General features: G+C 36.9%; 1 protein-coding gene across 4 annotated transcripts in view; it reads left to right on the top strand.

Annotated features, from left to right (window-relative positions):
- ckn (CRK like proto-oncogene, adaptor protein) overlaps window positions 1–20,498 on the top strand; it is a 580,084-nt gene that overhangs the window by 340,738 nt on the left and 218,848 nt on the right. The window contains exon 1 of one of the 4 annotated variants that reach the window (XM_081732139.1): window positions 17,940–18,571. The exons of 2 other annotated variants lie outside the window; for them this stretch is intronic. In XM_081732139.1, the coding sequence (XP_081588265.1) occupies window positions 18,136–18,571 (436 nt within the window). In that variant the 5' untranslated portion in view covers window positions 17,940–18,135. Of the gene's footprint in view, window positions 1–17,939; window positions 18,572–20,498 lie in introns of those variants that run through there. One more of the 4 variants, XM_081732138.1, reaches the window with a different exon arrangement.

The following is a 20,498-nucleotide window of genomic DNA, read 5'->3' as shown; positions in this document are numbered from 1 at the left end:
CCAAGAAAACAAATGACTTCCAACATTACATTTGGAAACAAATTAAATTATATCTGATACCGCGCGTCTATAAATTTTTAACTTTTATATAATCAATTCGTGTTTAAATCATGAAGGAAAAAAAAAACTTTGTGAGGCAGGCACGTAACACAGAGCATTTCTAGATATAACTAGGTAAATCAAAATACAATTTCTGGGCCCAGGTTAACTACAAAGTAATTGAAAACCAAAACAGAAAGGAAAGTGACCAATGGATTAAAAAGAAACTTAAGAGGAACGACGGTGAAAGAACGTAATCGAAGTGTCGTCAAATACTAAGTCTTTGTTCATTTCAGCGATAGGTCAAAATGTGATGGAGGACCCAATCATTATCTACTCCATTCATGAATCGTGTCTTGCAACGTCTCAGCTGGTAATTTCAGATCAGAGTTGTACGTTAAATAAATCGTAAGCAACAAGTTCAAACTCTTGGGGGGGGGAAGGTTGAAAAAATTAAAAAAACTTGAAGAAATGAAGACAGAGAGAGAGATAGAGAAGAAGGAAGACGAAGAATAGGGGCGCCAAAGACTTAAGTGAGAAATAACTAACGCTACAAAGTTAGAAGTCGAATTTCGCTCTCAACAAAATCCATAGCCAAAATATTCTTAACATGCCAGAAAGGGTGGTCTACTCAAATACGTAGACTCAAGGGGCGTCCTGCTGCCAAGGATGCAAGTTCTGTGTCCATCAGATCCCAATCCCACAAGAGTTGGCTTGTAAGATTGAAATCCGATCCCCGTATCCGGCCCAGACCAGCAGGATAAAAGGAGAGGGGGAAAGGGACCAGGTAACTGCGTCCCCAATTTTGAAATCTCTAAGTAAAAAAAATATTCGACCCCTTAGAAAAACTAAGAAGGTTCGAGGACAGTAATGAAACTAGAATAGAAGTATTATCTAAGATATCCCTAACTAATGATTTGCCGAAATAAAAAAAATTAAATAAACTGAATTTTGGATCGGTGATTTCTATTGCCAAACTTCACCGATAGCTACCCTGCGCAGACACGCCACAGTCTGGGATGTCGTTAATTTCCCTCGTCTAATTAAACTAAGAAAAGAAATGAAAATACTTAAAGGGACTAGGGGTCGACATCCGGGTACGCGAAAATAAATTTCAATAACTAATTGTTTTGATTCTGTACCCAGTCAGAGCTGTCGCCTCCATGAACATTGTAAGCTAGCCTGAGTAGGTAACGTGAAGAAAAAAAAATCTCACGGAGTGGTACATTCTATTTTTAAAACCGACCAGAAGATATGATTCACTACAGCCCTGTTGTCTAACTACTATTGTCTTTTCATAATTTATTATTCAATATGTCTAGTCAGCGATTATATGATGCTACCCATTCTATCAGATGGTATTACTATGGTTGATTACTATTATGACACATAAACTACAAAGTATTACCGTAGTCCGACTATATATCGCCCTCCGGTCCGCGTGATATTATGGTGCAGGGGTCAGAACCTGAGATGTTTGTAGTTACACGTATCTATTCAATATCTATATATCAACACGCGGCGAAGTATTCACTGGGCTACTATATATTTAACTATATGGGTGTCCTATATTCTATATTCATTTACTACAATATTCATATACTTATTAATATTCATATTCACATTAATATTCATTTGCCACGACGCTATATTCTACAAACACCCTGTTTCCTCTATCTACGCCCAGCCTATTTACACATTTCATCATAATACTTTAAAATCTATAATCACTACAAACATTTCCCCATTCCGATCACCGCACGACAACCTCACTCGAACCCAAGACTCTTTTACCACACACACAATACTATGTAATACTTGGTAGCTTTATTAAGAACGAAAGAAAAAAAAATCCTATGTATGTTCACTGAAAATAGAATTATCTGCGATAATGTCTAATGTTTATAAAATTCTGCATCAACAATGAAATTCTACAGCCACGAAGAAAAATGGACATTTAATATAATTTCAAAGCGAAGAACTAGCATCATATCGCCCGACTTCTGTTAAAAATTTACGTATTGTTTATTTATTTAAATATTTAGATTTCTAGACTATGCAGAATGTTGAAACTTTCAGAATATATTAATTTTGGGTCACTTGACCTAACTGTACATTCATATGGGCTGTGAATTATACCTTCTAGGTTTTATTTCGGAAAGAAAGGTCAATTTCATGAAAACTAAATCACTAAGCACCTCGACGGAAGAATGGCGGTTAGTACTGACTTCTGACACTAGGGCTAGCGACGATATAATGAACCCTTGAACAACTGAATGTGACCTTGTACACGGAATTATTATACTATATTACGTTCACTTAATGACGGAGTAATAAAAATTTATCGCATAGTAAATACTACACTGTCCAACACACTCTTTCATCACTTAATTATCACTATCACTGATACTACATTACAAATATACACATACTACTCGAACTACAAGACACATCATGCCACATTCATACTACACACTACATTAATACATGTTATACTAATAAATATACACAGAAATCATTCAGATTTTACCATGTTAAATCGGCTCTATGAAAGGTAACGAAAGGAAAGAAATGAACAGGGCCAACTGGCCCTTATATTTACTAAATCATATTCTTTACTCGACCTATTTAATCGATGCCCTGAGGGGACATATCGGAGTATTAGCTAGCAATAGGACCCCTGCCCTGAAGGGGCAGGAACCCGGAACAAACTGAATGTTCAACTCATCCCGCTGGAAGCCGTACTCCCAATTTGGGAGTCAGATAGGAGCCCTTACTGAAATTTACACGTGCATTGTGATTACTGGACTGACTACCACAAAATTAAATACCGCCATGTATGTAATTAAAAAAAATCACTCACTAACTACATAAACAAATCTATAATGGACAGGTCTTGTAACCCTCAATTAGTAGGAAAATTGGGAGGTAGAAATATGATGGGAAACACTGATCTTCTGAACCGGTTTTGGGAAAAGAAAGACGGAAATCACACTACTGTTGAATCCTGTCCATAGCGATCCGCAGATGAAAACATGGCGTCATTGTTGCACTTACTATTTCAGCTTTTTTTAGTCCAGTTTTGACTATGAAATTTAATAGTTTTTTGGCTCCTAGAGACTTCCAACGATTTTAGGTTAAAAAACTCCCAAATATTACCTTGTTTGCAGTTTTCTCACTCCGTTGCGACCTTTTAAGCTCGACGATCGAAATCTGGCTGTTGTCAGCAAGATTTTCCGGCTTGGAATGGAATAATTGCGCCCTAATATCATAGCGTGGGTTTATCAGCCAATCAAAACTAAGCATTTTGGCGGTGGGGCTTTGAAACGAATAAAATTTGGTAAAATCTGGATTAAACTAGATTTTAGAAGGACCTAGGTATCTAAAAGAGAGGTGAAGGGTGGTCCTGAAAATTCTGTCGAATTTTAGATTGGTTATGTGATCTGGAAAGTTCCGTCCAATAGTGGATCTATATTTTCGGATAGCACTGACACCGTAAGAATTGTAATAATCCATTTACATATACATATGCAAGACTTATAACTAATTTAAAATATAAATAAAGATATTGATTCCCAAAACTATCATTCCCAATGAATTTTTTACAGTTTTTTCATGTTAATTTGAAATAGAATAACAAATAAAATTACGAATTATATGAACAGCCAGAAATTTTTTGTTAAACATCAAGTACAGTCGGTGCAAAAAATTTCGGGCACCCTCCTATTAAAAACATAATTTCATTAGACTGTAATGGCATATTACAAATTTCAAAATCTGAGTGTAAAAATGTCCCGACTATGTCGCCCTGACATGGTAGGTGGATACTTTATTCTCTTGATCTAATACATTGTTATATATCTTTGTAACCGTTAATCGTTATTACGAACTTTCAATTCGTTAGTTAATTTGAAGTACAACGTCCCGTTTTAGCACCGAGGCTACAGGGAATGCAGACGTCCAGAATGAAATGGGACCTGAACTACTTTAACGCGTTCAATGCTCTCCATTTGCGTAACTCGAGGGAGGTAAGCCTCCTAGATCATCGTGCCTCCCTTCTCGAGTTACATGCCTGCCTCTGTGGGAAAAATTTTGTCTCAATATCTTATGTAGAAGGAAATGATGATAGAAATTATCACCTCTGTCGGTTTCCCTCCCTCATGATTTAGAATCCGGGTCTGCCTCAAAGTTCGTCTTTTTAAATCGTACTATTGGATTTTGTATGCAGAATCAACACAAGCTACTGTAGCCCTATATACCATTATTACATATTATTAATACTAAAAGAAACTACATAATGAAATGCTTTTTTATAATTTCATTTAACATTGCATTTATTTATTACTTTTATGTAAAACTTACCATATTATAGGTTTATTTTGTCCTGTCGCCTGCAAGCTAAAATCCATTTCTGGAGACATTCCCCCTCTTTTTGAGGAAATCTAAAGTATTTTATATTAGTTCCCTTAGTTTTTCTGTAATAATTACTACAGCCGTCCACTGCAGAGTTAGGCATTCTCGATATCATTTAAAAGAACAAAGTAACAAAGAATTTCCACTTGTCACTTAAAGCCGCGCCTTTTCCCGTTGTCTCTTGCAAACCAGATGACGTCACAGCTACGACAGCGCTCCAGGCGACATGCGCATGCAACCACCTTGTAGTCTTTCCACCATGCTCACGCTCATTAGCATTTTCAAAATAGAATTTGGAATTTTCGTAAAGATCCACAATCTTATGCCTCGCCCCCTTTGCCGCTAAAGGTGGTGCGTTATCAAAATTATACCGAATTAAAAAAAAAAAAAAAACGCCAGCGCGAAATTTCACATTACTTGATTTAAAAAATAGCTTCTTCCGGTGTGTCCCTGTTAAGGATATTTATCGTGATTTGTGGAAGTTGGCTGTAGCCCCACATCAATCACTGGCACATGCAAGGAGCATCGGAATCTTAATTCTGTGTCATTTGTGATTAATCTGATACTCATTCACACTTCCACAATAAAATTTAGATTTTTTAAAATAAAGATTCAAATGCTTATGCTGCGCGCCCTGTGCCCTCCTAATCTGGTGTCATCAAAATAACATTCTATATTTCAAAAACACGTACCTTTTTACTAAGATAACAAATTATTTTACATTAATTTGACAAGAAATAATGGTTTCTCGGATGTCCCTGCTAAAATATTTATGGCTAATTTTTATGTGATTTTTTGGAAGGGGGCTGTAGCCCCATATCAATCACTGGCACATGCAAAAAACATCGGAATATTAATTCTGCGAAATTTATGATTAATCTGATGCTCACTGGCATTTCCAGAATAAAATTTGGAATTTTTATAAACATCCATCATTTTATGTTTCGGCCCCTGTGCCCCCTAAGGCGGTGCGGTACCAAAGTAACATCCCATATTAAAAGACACATACCTTTTTAGCACAATAACACCAAATTTAACTTAATTGATTTAAAAAAAAATAGTTTCTTCCGGTATGATCTTGCTAAGGATATTTATGGTGAATTTTTAATATGATTTTTGGAAGGGAGGCTGTAGCCCCATATCAGTCACTGACACATGCAAGGAGCATCGGAATATTAATTCTGTGACATTTGTGAAAAATCTGAAGCTCACTGGCATTTCCGGAACAAAATTTGGAATTTTTATAAAGGTCTATCATCTGATGCTTTGCCCCCTGTGCCCCCCTAAGGCAGTGGTTACTAAAATAACATTTCAGATGTGAAAAACTCATACCTTTGTGCTACAACGACGCCAATTACACATTAATTGACAAAAAGTTCCTTCTTTTCGTATGTCACTACTAAGGATAGCTATTTATGATGATTTTTTTTTTTTTTTTTTTTGAGATGGGGCTATAGACCCATATAAGTCACTGGCACATGCAAGGAGCATTAGAATATTAATTCTGTGACAGTGGTGAAAAATCTGACGCTCACTGGCATTTCCGGAACAAAATTTTGAATTTTTATAAGATCCATCATCGAGTGCTTCACCCCCTGTGCCCCCCTAAGGCGGTGCGTTATCAAAATAACATTCCAGATTTGAAAAACGCATACTCTTTTGATACAATGACGCCTAATTTTACATTAATTTAAAAAATACCTTCTTCTCGTATATCCCTACTAAGGATATTTATGGTGATTTTTTTTAATTATTAAAAGGGGGCTATAGCCCTATATAAGTCACTGGCACATGCAAGGAGCATTAGAATATTTTTTCTATGACAGTGGTGAAAAATCTGACGCTCACTGGCATTTCCGGAACAAAATTTTGAATTTTTATAAAGATCCATCATCGAGTACTTCGCCCCCTGTGCCCCCTAAGGCGGTGCGTTATCAAAATAACATTCCAGATTTGAAAAACGCATACTCTCATTTGATACAATGACGCCAAATTTCACATTAATTAAAAAAAAATAGCTTCTTCTCGTATGTTCCTACTAAGGATATTTATGGTGATTTTTTTAAATTTTTGAAAGGGGGCTGTAGCCCCATTATCAGTCACTCTCACATGTACGGACATTGGAGCATTATTTCTGTGACATTTGTGATTAATCTCACGCTTCCTGGCATTCCGAAAATAAATTTTGGGATTTTGGTAATATATCACCTACCACCTTTTTTCGCCCCTTGGCCCCCAAAAGGTGGACCTTCGCAAAATAATGTTTGAGACGGCTTTACTAGCTTTGTGAATGAGTGTTTTTGCATTTTGTAACAAATACAACTCATTTGCTCCAAAATCTTCACGAATAATTATTGGAGAAAACTGCTTCTAAAATTTAACATTGAATCTCCCATAAGGAAAATGAACTTTCGTGTTTACACCCCTAAAAGGGGGGCTAAATAGCATTTTTCTCTTATTTTCTTTAGAAATTCGAAAAATTCAGATATTTTTCAATAAGAGTGCCAAATTTTACATTAATAGTGTATAAACTTCACCTTCTCCCAGCACTGTAGAAAATAACACGAATTATGGAACAGTCTGTATATATATATATATATATATATATATATATATATATATATATATATATATATATATATATATTTTTTTTTTTTTTTTGAAAAGACAGAAATGATAGAAACACATTTTGAAATATTTGAGAATTTGTTTAAATATGGTTGTATATTTAAAAATTTACGGCCCGAGCCCGAAGTGATACATGCTTTGTAGGCCCGATTCCAGCCCACGAGCTGGGCCCGGACTTGTATAGACCTCTATCCTGAGTGTTCGACATTGCGTCGTCCGGCTAGGACAAATATGGAGCTACTTAAAAGAAGTAACGGTATTCCAGAATGAACGGCCGATGTGCTGACCATACATCATCTTCAAGATATGGCTGCCGTAAGCCGGCTGCTAGGCTCTGGCTTTCTGAGAGCTGTTCTGCCAGGAATTTAGTTTGCGTTGTATTGTTTGTGTTTTATTATCGTATCTTCATCAATTTAAAATTTAGACTGTCGAAGATGTAACATGTTACACATAATCCATTAAAAAAAATCAGTATGAAGAAATAGCGTAAAGAATTATGGAAAATGGTCGAAAGTGTAAAAAAAAAAAAAAAAATCACCTAAAATACGCAAACTAAGAAAATAATAACATTGTCCGTTTTAGTAATGAGTAAGGTAAGGGTGGAAATAAAACCTATTCCTAGGATGCTAAATCCATATTAAAAGGTTTTTTTTTCTATTTCTTCCCGTTTTCTATATGGTGGTCAGTATTTCTTCAACAATTTTTTTTTTTTTGGTGGAGCAATGCCCCCCAGGAGCTCTGAGAGTATCCCTGCGAAGGAGACCAAAATAATACCTAGAATAGTACCGTATATGCGCCTACAAATATTAAGTATGCCCCCGCGGAGCATTTTTTTTCTTAAAAAAACACACTGATGGTGATTTACTGTTGTTGAAACCGGATATGGTAGATTTGAACCACTTCCGGTTTGCATAGACTGTTAAAGAGATGGACAGTGTATGTTCTTGAAGTACTGAATCCATATACAAAAACTGCTTCTCGCTATCTCTTATAGATAGCTTTTACTCCATGATGATCAACGTTGAAACCAGAAATGGAAATTTCTGTCGATTCTGGTTTGATTTGGGGGTAAAAGGAGATAGTACCTTTCATTTGCGCACTGAATTCATGTAGAAAGATCGCTTGTCGCTATCTGTCTCTGTTTTAGCTTTGATACCTGTCGACAAATAGCGTTCCTCACGAGACGAGAGGATAAATAAAAGTTTCTCGTCTTGAATCTCAAATAATTCTGTCTCATTTCGTCTCAAATCTTGAAGAATTTTCTCATTTCGCCTCGAGTCTCGAATTATTGTCTCATTTCGTCTCCAATAATTCTCTCATTTCGTCTCGAATATCGAATAATTCCGTCTAATTTCGTCTCGAATATCGAATGATTGTCTCATTTCGTCTCGAATCTCGAATAATTCCATCTCATTTCGTCTCGAACCTCGAATAATTCTGTCTCATTTTGTTTCGAATCTAGAATAATTCTGTCTTTTGTCTCGTATCTCGAATAATTCTCTCATTTTGCCTCGAATCTCGAAGAAACCTGTCTCATTTCGACTCAAATCCTAAAGAGTTAAGGCTCATTTTATCTCGAAGAATTATGTCTCATTTCGTCTCGAGTAATTGTTTCATTTAATCTCGAATCTCTAATAATACTGTCTCATTTCGTCTCGAATAATACTGTCTCATTTCACCTGGAATCTCGAATAACAATGTCTCATTTTGTCTCAAATAATACCCTCATTTCGTCTCTAATAATTATGTTTTATCTCGTCTCGAATCTCGAAGAATTCTATCTCGTCTTGAATCTTGAAGAATTTCATATCGTCTTGTTTCAAATCTCGAAGAATCCTACGAGGTCTCGAATCTCGAAAAAATGCAATCTCGTCTCGTTTCGATTATCGGAGGGTTTTTTTTTCTGTCTCAACTCTGAATATTTCTCGTCTCGTTTTTCTAAATTTATGCCTGCCCTCATTTTGTCTTAACTTCATCTGGATGTTATCAGATTCCTTGCACTTCATGAGAGGTCTACGAAGGGTGTGGTATAATAACATGTTACCGTATTTATTATTGGAGTATATTGAGTATCTTTAAACGTTGATAAATGCATTTCATTATGCTCATACAAACACTTTTGTCAATTCAAAGTTTTTATACTATTAATTAGAGAACAGTAAAAACAGTGTTTGAGGTGTAAAACTTGGGTGAACTAGTATTGCTCTCAAGACTCGAAAAATATTCCGTGTCGGGCAACATTAACAGATAGGCTGACGGACATAATCTTTCTGCTAGGGCTGGGCAAACCCGTTTTTTATATATAAAAACCGGAAACCGGTTTCTAGAAAACCCGAAAAACCGACATTCGGTTTTTTTCAAAACCGGTTCGGTTTTCACCGAAATTAGTTTCGGTGAAAACTTTTGGAAAACACATGAAACTATTTCTGTGGAAACGGAATCGGTTTCCCGAGAAACGTAATAGAACAAATTTTGAAAAAAAAAACGGAATCGGTTTTGAAGAAAACCGAAACCGGATCCGGTGAAAAACCGAGCCGGGTTTTGGAGAAAACTGAAAATCGGTTTTTGTGTCCACCACTACTTTCTGCAAGACTTCTGGTACTTATTTAATTTGGAAGTCTAAAAATAGTTCCGTTATGTGTTAAATGTTACCGGTTTTATTCTGTGTTTGAAAGAGTGTTACCAGCTCTTAAAAGGAAGCAAAACGTATGGGTACAGAAGTATATTGAGAAATCAACTGCCGGTATTTTCAGATTTTCCAACAGAACCTGTATTTATTTGCAAGTGTATCTTTTTATAGATATAAAAGTAGTTACCACAAAGCTATTATTATAAACCATTTGAGTAGGAATAGAACACAATATGAGGTCTAAGTTAAAAAATCTCATTGGATACGGATGAACTCATGTGTTTGAGCAGGAAATTACACATAGTAGCTCTTCCTTACATTTTTTAACTACCAAAAAAATATGCCTTACAGTATGATGTTCCTTATAGGCCATCAAGAATGAGAATTGTGCATTTTTTTCTACATCATTTTCTCCTTGGAGGAATTTTTGTTTTTCATATGGGAGTGGTGGTGCATACAGTTATAAAACGTTGTGATGATTTCATATAATGTTATTATAGTGCTGTGAGATTTTTGCTTTTAATTTGTGTTATTACGCGGGAAAATATGGCGTCATATAATGATTGAGCATTGCCTTTTTTTCCTGTTAGATAGTCTTCCTTCTTTTCGGAACACGGTTTGGAGGGTGTTCGCATACAATGCATGATACAAATATGTGTGTATGTATGTATAGGGTTATATGAAGCGATGATGTAACCATTGTGTCATGGAATGTAAGTCAAATTAACGGTGTAAGATCATGATTTAACACATATGCCTTGCACAAATGTACTCATAAGTAAAAAATTCGTATCCGTTACTAGTGGCGGATTTAGACAGAGAAAAATTGAAAATTTCCTTTCCCAATCTCTTGTAGATCATGCAATGGTGATTTCAAGAAGTAGTTCATGAGGACTCCCTCAATTCTGAATTACAGAATCCTCAGCTGGAGCGATATTTTCGTTCATGTCCAGTGTTCATTGTTATTATATTCACAATATTTTTTTTTAATCCTTTATGTATTGAAAGTCTTTCTCCTCTGCCCACAGGGAGCCTGAAATCATCACTGGGTACACAGTAGTGTTGTCAACAGCTCGAGCGGCTCGGCTCACGGCTCAGTCACCACCGAGCCGAGCCAACAGCTCACCAAACCGAGCCGGCTCGAGCCCTTGTCTCATTTGGGCCGAACCGAGCCGAGAAAATGGCTCACCTCAACCGAGCTGGCTCGAGCCGATGGCTCACCTGAGCTGAGCCGAACGGAACCCAGCCGATGGTTCATCGCAACCAAGCCGGCTCGAGCCGATGGCTCACCTGAGCCGAACCGAGCTGGTGGCACATCGCTACCGAGCCGAACCGAACCGATGGCTCACCCGAGCCGAACCGAACCGATTGCTCGTCACAACTGAGCCGGCACGAGGCATTGACTCAATTGAACCGAGCCGAAGCTCGAGCTGAACCGATGGCTCAGGGCTCGAGCCGAGCCGGTTGACATCACTAGTACACAGTACCCTTCTCGTTAACGTAAAATAGAAATGAAAATTGTCAGTTTTACGTCCTACGATTATGTCCTTTAGGCTAAGGGAGACGGATGATTAAGGGAAGTGAATGATGATGGAAGAATTGGTGGAATGAGAAAGTGGGAGGAAACGGGAATACCCAAAGAAAACTCATGGTCAAGATGCTGTCCACCACAAACTTATTTGGCCCGGAATCGAACCAGGGGCCCATTGCTCCCGAGGTAGGCGCTCTACCACTGGGCCACCATAGCTTCCGAAAGAAAGAAAGAAGCTATAAATAACTTCATGGAAAAATTGCAAGAAAGAAAAAAAAAGTAGAACTTTAAGAAGACTACAGATATGGTATTTGCCAGCAAAAACTCTCAGGTTTTGGATCGAACCGGAAACCTTCACATTATTCTACCACTGAACCACCGTGACCATAATAGATACGTCAGTGTTTCGTAATTCTTGAACAGTGTGTTTCCTGACCTTGTTTATTACTGACAGGAATTCCGTATTTCACAATATCACGATTATTGTGCAATTTTGTAATATAAATAAATGAAAAAGACGAAACCAATTAATCATTTTTTTAAAAAACTGTCATTTCATGATGAGTTATTTCAACAAAAAATGTTACATTTTTCCACCGACAATAATTGAATTCCTTTTGCTATTGTTTTCCAAAACATTATATGTATTCTGATTCACGTGTTCAACTTCGAGAACGGCCTTGTATGACGAAATAGCATTATGTTGGGTACTTTTTCCGCCCCTTCTTTTTTAAGAAGCTTATCATATGTCAACATAGCCGGTATAAACATTTTTTTTCTTTAATCTTTCCATAACGCTTTGTAGTTTGTGTTATGTCAGATATCGATATGTTCACTTGTAAAGATAGCGGAAAATTTAATTGCGGCTTTGGGAAAAGAACCGGATGACGTTTTAATTTTAGCCTTAGGAATTGCAACAAAGCGACAACTCACTAAACCCGCTTAACGACGCTCGTATATGCACAAAATGAAAAATGAAATCTCTAGTTTTATGCGCCGCGTTATAGCGTGTATGCGAAAGGAGATGTATGATTTGAAATAATTGGTGGAATGCAAGTGTAAGAGGAATCTGGAGAACTCGAGAAAACACATGTCCAGTACAAACTGATACGGAATGGGATCGAAGCAAGGGGCCTTCGCATCAGGGCTGAATTTGGATTTAACCGGCATCGGAAGTGTTACTGTTCGTCTCAGCGACTCCGAAAACTATGGATTCGACACTAATAACTGTCAGTTTCGACCATATTTAAATATCTCCCCTTCCCCAATGCCGCACCGTCAAAGTGAAAAGATAAAAACCATCTCAGACCTGAACCTCATCTATGTTGAAAATTTGATCGAAATCGGTCGGGTAGTTCAAGACTTAAGGTTAGGTATACACACCTGCATTGATCGAGTATAGCTTATAGGTTTATTTTTCTTCGGATGTTCTCAGCTGAATGTGTTTTAACATACACCTTAAGAGCAAATAATAAAGAAACTAAGTCTACCAGATCGATAACATTAGGAAATGATATAAAAAGAAATGAGTTGATCAGTACCGAACTGTATACCTACTTTTGGGCCACCTTGTATAGATGAAGAATATCCCCTGAGTTTTTTTTTTTTTTAATCGTCCAGGAGTTAAAATAAATAATATATATTTTTTTAAAAAGAAAAAGCGCCAAGAGTAAACTACCTCTTCTGAATTTTATGGCCTATATCATATTGTAGTCTTGTTAGTGTGTTAATATAATATAGATTTTTGAAAAATAAATAAGCGTTTTTAATAATAATACCGCCTTAATAATATTCATAAAATAGCATTTTAAAAAATCACTCTCCAGTAAAAGCGTAGGAAGAAAATTAGAAAATCTTCATAGTAAAATTTTGAAAATCTTAGGTTTAAGATTTGGTGCGGGGACGTTAAACGGTATGGCCACAAGGCGACTGTACACACCATTGGATCGGAGAAACAAACAGGTAGATGGACATCCAAAGATTACTCGTTCGGATTGTAGGGGCAAGGAAACGTGTAAGTCCGTTGAAATCTCGAATTCCATTTTTTTCTTACACACCACTATAATATTTATTTCCTGTTGTCGTTCAAAAGTAATATACAGGGTGAGTCAAAAGTCTTTGGACACGTTTATAATTTGAAGCCGGAAGAGAACAAGTGAAAAGTGAGTATAGCAACTGATATTGGGTGAGGAGCTGCAACTTTTGGGATGTATGTCAATCATGGTCGCCAACTTGGTTCAAGTCAATTTTTGTAATTTGGAAGGGGCGTGTGGCATGCTAAATAACAATAATAGTGGCATATTAAATACATAACAAAGTAATATATAGGCTATTCTTTTCTTCGTTTCGTAAAAATAAAATAAAGGAAAAAAGAAAGAAAAGAAAACAGAAACTTCTTTCTTCTTTTTAAGTGGGAAGAAAGAAAGAGGCCCCACCTCTTTCTCTGTCCTCCCTTCGAGTAAAAGGGCGAGGAGGAAAAAGAGATTCAGAGAGAGAGAGACAGAGGAAGGAAAGAAAACAGAGAAACTTTTCTTTTTTCCTTCTCTCTCTTCTTTTTCCTCTTTTCCCTTTTTCTCTTTTTGTTTCCTCTTTTCTTTCTTTCTCTTTTCGTTTCCTCTTTTTCCTCTCTCTCAAAAAGCTAATATAGGGAAAGGAGGGAAACGAAAGAGAAAAAGAAAGAAAATAACTTTCTTTTTTCTCGTTTTTAAGTGAGAAAGGAAAGAAGGCTTTCACCTCTCTCTCTCTCTCTCTCTCTCTCTCTCTCTCTCTCTCTCTCTCTCTCTCTAGGAAAAGGAGCGAGAAGGGAAAAGGGGTTGAGAGATATATACAGACAGAAAGAAAAGATTAGGGACAAAGAGAGAAAAACAGAAAAAGAAAAATCAGAGAAAAACTTTCTTTTTTCAAGTTTTCTTTCTTTTTTGATTGCTCTTTTCCCTCTCTTTCTCTTTCTTACTTTCTCTTTTCACTCTCTTTTTTCTTTTTTGTTTGCTCTTTCTGTTTCTCTTTGCTCTTTTCCGTCTTGTTGTTCTTTTCCCTCTCTTTCTTGTTTTCTCTTTTTCTCTTTTGTTTCATTTTTACCTCTCTTTTTTGTCTCTTTCCCTTTTTTGTTTAATCTTTTCACTTTCTTTCTCTTTTTTGTCTCTTTCACTTTTTTGTTTCATCTTCTCATCTTTCTCTTTTTTGTTTCATCTTTCCCGTCTCTTTTGTTTCCCCGGCGGGAGCTCATGTGGTTAATCAGTAGGTCTACGTCTCATATAGCCTCGCTGCTGAACGGGACGTTAAATTCAAAATCAACTCAACTCAACTTTTTTGTTTCCTCTTTTCACCTCTCTTTTTTGTTTTCTCTTTTCCCTCTCTTTCTGTTTTTTTTTGTTTCCTCTTTCCCATCTTTCTTTTTCTTTGCTCTTTTCCCTCTCTTTCTCTTTCTTTCCTTTTACCTCTCTTTCTCTTGTTCTTTCCTTTTCCCTCTTTTTCTTTGATCTTTTCCCTCTCTCTTTTTTGTTTTTCTTGCGCACTTTTCTTTGCTCTTTTCCTTCTCTTTTTCTTTTGTTTGCTCTTTTCCCTCTCTCTTTTCTGTTTCGTCTTTTCCCTCTTTCTAAAAAAAAGAAAAGGCAAGGAAACGAAAGAGAAGAACAAAGAAAAGAAAAGAATGCTTATATATACAATGTTCAATGTCTTATTTGATGTTGCAATAATAAAGTAACAAATTAATATATGCTATAGATTAGAAGTAATAAATGTATGAGGAATGCAGTATATTATAAAAAGTGGTTGGAAAGTTTTTTTTTTTTTTTTTTTTTTTTTTTTTTTTTTTTTTTTTTAAGAAATAAGCACTACCTAATAGGTCCGCATTAATTCAAGAAGGATGGCCATTTTCCATCCGAAAACGTGTTACTCGTTCCCTATAATGAAGAAAAGTTCGTTCTTTATATGAGTACAGAATCTGCTACCAAGATTAATTCTTAATACTCTCGGGAGGTCACAATGCCTTTTCTTTCCTGGTTCCTCGTGACTATGTGTTTATATTGGATTATGCAGTCAACCTTATAAACATGCAAAAAGCGATCAATTATCGTGTACTAGCAAATGGATGCCACATATTACTGCGAGCAGTACTTTGCCTTTTTTCCTTCTGCGTCTTTTGTATAGAAGTTTTCTTATGTCGAAGTCTCCTCATACGAAATTCAAACGTTTCATGTGGATATCTTTGTCACCCGCCCACCCCTTTACTTCTGATGTAGATCAAATATCTTTTCAGTTTAATGTGACACGATTCAGGCCCGTATCCAGGGGTGGTCTAGGGGGAAAGGGCTCTAAATCTTTTGCTGCCCCCCTAAAGTTTTCACGGTAGTCTTGGAAATGAACTTGGAAATATGGTTGGATCGGGCCTGCCACGACTATGCCCTTTAGGCTAAGGGAAACGGTGATAAAGCAAGTGAATGATGATGGGAGAATTAATGGGATGAGAATGAGGGAGGAAACGGAGTACCCTGAGAAAATTCACGGACATGATGTCCACCACATATATACTTGGCCGGGAATCGAACCAGGTAGGTCAGGCATTAAGAAAGAAACCATTCAACACGTGTTTACTTAGTTTTAAATGGAATTTTAATTTTAAGTGAAAAGTACAAATGTTAAGTTTCATGTCTCTAACCTTAGGAGTCCGAGATATGATAATCTTATTAAAATAATTACAGTCCACATCTCCTCCCTCCCCCCATTCTACATTGGATTTCTAAAAATCCTTCTATATGGTATCTTAGTCACAAATACTACATTATTTTCTAAATTTTAAGTTTTTTTAATTTTAGTCAGAAGTTCTTTTCTATGGAGAGACTTAAGTTATTCCGTAAGCAAAGTTTAGCTCCTTTAGGCTGTTTTATTACAGCTTGAGGGGAAAACCGCAAGATTATCAGAGATAATCAGTAATGTAGTCATAACAATGGGGAAAGAAGTGGAAGTAAGTTGAACAGGATATACGTTTTCAAAGTACCCTCCCAGCATTCTCCTAGTGAAACAGAAAAAAATTATGAGATGAACCTGTTAGATTGATTGGTCGAAGGTTTCAAAGAGCAGTTGAGTTAGTATAATGTCGAAATAGTGTTGAGTGTGATGTTCACTGTACTGCTAGTGTGAGCGTAATTATCGAAGTGATGTGAATGTGAGGCCCGACTGGTGATGTAGCGTGAGGTCGAGTGAACGTGGTATCGAAATTATTGACGAGGGGGTGAGGTCACGAAATATTTGAGTGTGAGATCAGACTGTACTGGTAATGTGAGCATGAGGTTGAGTGAATGTGATATCGAATTAGGTCCGGGTGGTGGTGATGCGTGAGGTCGAATGAATATGATATCAAATTGATGACGTGAGGTTGAATAAGGTAGAAGTCTGCACGGATTCGGGCCCACAAAGCATATATGACTTCGGGCTCGGGCCGAGCTTGGGCCGTAAACTTTTAAATATACAATATTTCTCAGGCTTTTTCGGGCCTAACTTTCTAAATATACTGTACAACGATATATATTGCACCGTTCTTTCTGAAGAACATTTAAAGCACAACTGCAAAATTAAACCTCTAATTCCTGTAAATGAAAATACAATTTTACGATAATAAGTTTCTGTAATTCGGGCTCTTTGGTTTATCACATGGACTTGGGCCGGGCTCGCGGCTAAAGGCTAAAACATACTGTATTTTGGATTCGGGGTGTGCCTCACAGTATAAATTCACGAGCCGGGCCTGGTTCGGGCTAAAGATTCCGACCCGTGCAGACCTCGAGAGTAAAGTTAGGTCAAAGTGGACTTGTTTGATAATGACTGGGATAAACGTAACGTGTGTAATACTGAATGCTTGTATGCAATATGTGACGTAATGTGTAAATAACTTATGGGGTAGTCCCAGCAATTGTTAATTTGCCCATAGCGAGTAGAAGAGATCTCTTCTACTCGCTATGATTTGCCTTTGGAATGCGACCTTTCATATGAAGACGCACCTTTGGAAGTTAGTGTGTGTGTGTGTGTGTGTGATGTTATACGCTTTTTAAGGCGATGAACAATTGTTGAAACATAGCCAATCATGTAGGAAGGAAGGAAGAAAAAAAAAGTACATCAGAATTTCATTGATACTTTTTTTCTTGCAACATTGATGAAACATCTATGATTTGGCAACATTTCTTAGAAGAAATTATAAAGTCATAGATTATATAAGCTGCAGAAGTTGCATGCCAACAAGAAAATTCGCTAGGGACCATGCAATGTTGGCAGCTAATGAAACACATTTCCACAATTAACTTTAGTAGAAAATAATAATAATAATAATAATAATAATAATAATAAAAAGGTAAAAATTGCGGCCTTGAACGTTAAAATGACACTCACTTTGTTAGTTCTTTGTGTATTAATGTTTCTTTTAATGCATTTTTTTTAATATGAGAAAGGAAATATAATTTTGGCTTTTTTTTTTTTTTTTTTTTTTTTTGGTAAGAATATCAGCTAAATGGAAGAGGCAATTTTTGTGGGTTGATCAGCAAACTCGTTGGGATTGTGTCTGTGTGTGTTAAAAGGGTGTAGGCCGGGAGTCAACTTGAGCGAGCAGTTTAGTTTCGAAGAAGCAGCCTGGGATAGCAAGGAAGGCGTGGACCTGTGAGAGCGGGAAGCGAAGGGTAGAGGTGGGGGTACTACACTACGTCACCGTCTCCCCCGCGCGTTTCTTCTGTTTTTATTCCATGCTTCTTCATCATTTCCCATGGCGTGGCCAGATGGTTCTGTGTTGGTGTTAGTTGGTTTCGTTTGGTAGTGCTTTGCAGTTAACAGAGGGAACTCTTTCAAGAAGCAATGCAATCAGTGTTATGTCTTCATTAGTGGTGTGTGTGTGTGATCGAAATTAAATCGAAACATGACACAGTTTGTGTGTTTCAGTGCAGGGCCGCCGGCATTACCTCCGCGACCAGGAAATTCGTCTTCGAGTGGCCGGAAATCCCGAAATACCAGCCGGAAGCAACGTTCCCTGTCGTCGACATACAGGAGTTTTCGGGATAGCGAATGGAGTTTGTGTGAGGACACTATTTCGTCGGCGTCTTCGAGGCCGATTACGCCGCCACCGTCGTTTGTGGGGATGCCCGAGGATTCTCCAGTGGATCCCCCACCACCAATGAAGATTCTGAATCCGTTTTTGTCTCGCAGTCACTCCGAGGGGAATTTACGAGGGGTTGCTGCTGGCAGCGGCTGTGTTGGTAGTAACCCCCGTGATGACAATACCATTTCTCAGCCAACGAGGACAATTTCACGATGCTTGCGCGTGCTTTCGGGGAGTTGGAAAAACTTACTTCAGCGTAAGTTCCAATTTCATTTAGGCTTAGTCAGTTCATAAGGCATATTCATCTATTTACATGAAAGTGATTTGGCTAAGGATTTACGTATATTTTTTTTAATGCGTTTTAGTGCATAAATTCACTTTGTTTGACTTAGTTCTTATATCCACATGAGCTTATCAAAGTATAGACAGACACATCAAGGATAAGCTTATATCTGTACAAATCACATAAAAGAAGAAAATCTGTAAAATACAGATGAAAACTTTAAAAAAAAAAAAAAAAATCGTGTAAAATTTAAAGTTCTTTCATGTGTCCTTATCTAAAGCAACCATTCATGCTGAGATGAAAAGTTTAACTCCAATTAACAAACATACAGGTTCTTGTTATTATGAAATTAAATGAAATGTTGTAGTTTTACGTCCCACAGTTATGCCGATTAGTCTAAAGAGACGATGATGATGAGAAATGAATGCAATAGTGGAATAAAGAAAGTAGGTGGAAACGGGAGAACCCCGAGAAAACCCACGCACACGATGTTTGTCCACCACAAATCTCACTTGGCGCGAACTGGGATCGAACCAAGGAACCCATGCACCACACTTGAACGCTCTACCGCTGAGCCACCGCGTCCCAACAAATATACAAGTTCTTGATGTTAAAATACGTATGTTTTCTCATTTGAATATTCCAGTTGTGCTCTTTGGAATATTTGTTATTCGATTTTGGGGGGGAAGGTAATATTCCTTTTTACAACTTGGAACAATATTTTGAAATATTGCTGATTCGAATATGAAGAACTTTTGAGGATATTCCTGATTCGAATATTTGAACTTTGGGGAAAATATTACTTATTCGTATATTCAAACAGTATATTTTTGATTATTTTCTACCCAGATATTCGAAGAATATTTTCTTGAGATGTCTTACTCTTATTAAAGTATCCAATATTCGAAGAATATTTTCTTGGGATGTCTTACTCTTAAAGTATCCAATATTCGAACAGTATTTTCGTAGAACATTTCCTTCCTTGAGTATTTGAATAAATAAGTTACTCGAATTCGAATAATTTTGAAGGAACTAGTACCGATACTATCCAAACTTCTATCTTTCTAATGATATTTATTTTGTTAATATTTTCTTGCGTAATTTTGACCAATCACAGTTCAGTATTCCTTGTCTTTACACATTCATTGTTGTATAGATTATTTATATGGAATTTAATGTCCATTAACAGTACCTAGATCACGAAAAGAAATCTTAGGTTTTCAGTTGTAATTGTAATGGCAAGTTGGTCACATATGCCCTTACCAAGGATACGACCAGAAACTACCACGACGTGACCGGTGAGGGCAGTGGTGCTGTTCAGTCGGTTCACACCGGTTCGATAGAACCGGTTGCAAAATATTTCGAGTTAGCAGAATTGTTTGTTATACACTACCCAGACATAACAGTAAAATTTACCCAGTTATAGTAAAATTTAGTTTATTTATTTATTTATTACAAATTCTTACAGCTAAGTTTTAAACATATGGGGCCTTATGCAGAGTCGTTTTGACGTATGATTAGCATCAGGCTCGACTACTGCAGGAAACATGTTAGTCGAACTCTTTAGTATAGCGCTAATCAGCTTGAGAACGACTCTGCATAAGGCTTATGATGTCTCAGAACAAGGTACAAGCGTTTATTTCTCAATCTCAAACTCTCAGATATCAAGAATGAAAATTGGGATTACATGAGTGTAGTGGTGAGGGTTATTTATATTTGAAATGTATACATACAATTATCAACAATTGTCAGTCCATTACTGGATTAAGGCCTATCCAATACTTTTACACAAACCATCTATCTTGGATAATTCGTTTCCAAGATTTTTACAGTGCTACATAATTTTGTCACACCATCATGTATTAGAAAGCTGTGTAGGTCCCTACCTGTCACTTAAGGT

This window comes from Thermobia domestica, chromosome 11 (genome assembly GCF_964235325.1).
Source record: "Thermobia domestica chromosome 11, izTheDome1.hap1.1, whole genome shotgun sequence".
NCBI lineage: Eukaryota > Metazoa > Arthropoda > Insecta > Zygentoma > Lepismatidae > Thermobia > Thermobia domestica.
The sequence above is the reverse complement of the archived record's forward strand: the minus strand, read 5'-3'. Positions and strand labels throughout refer to the sequence as shown.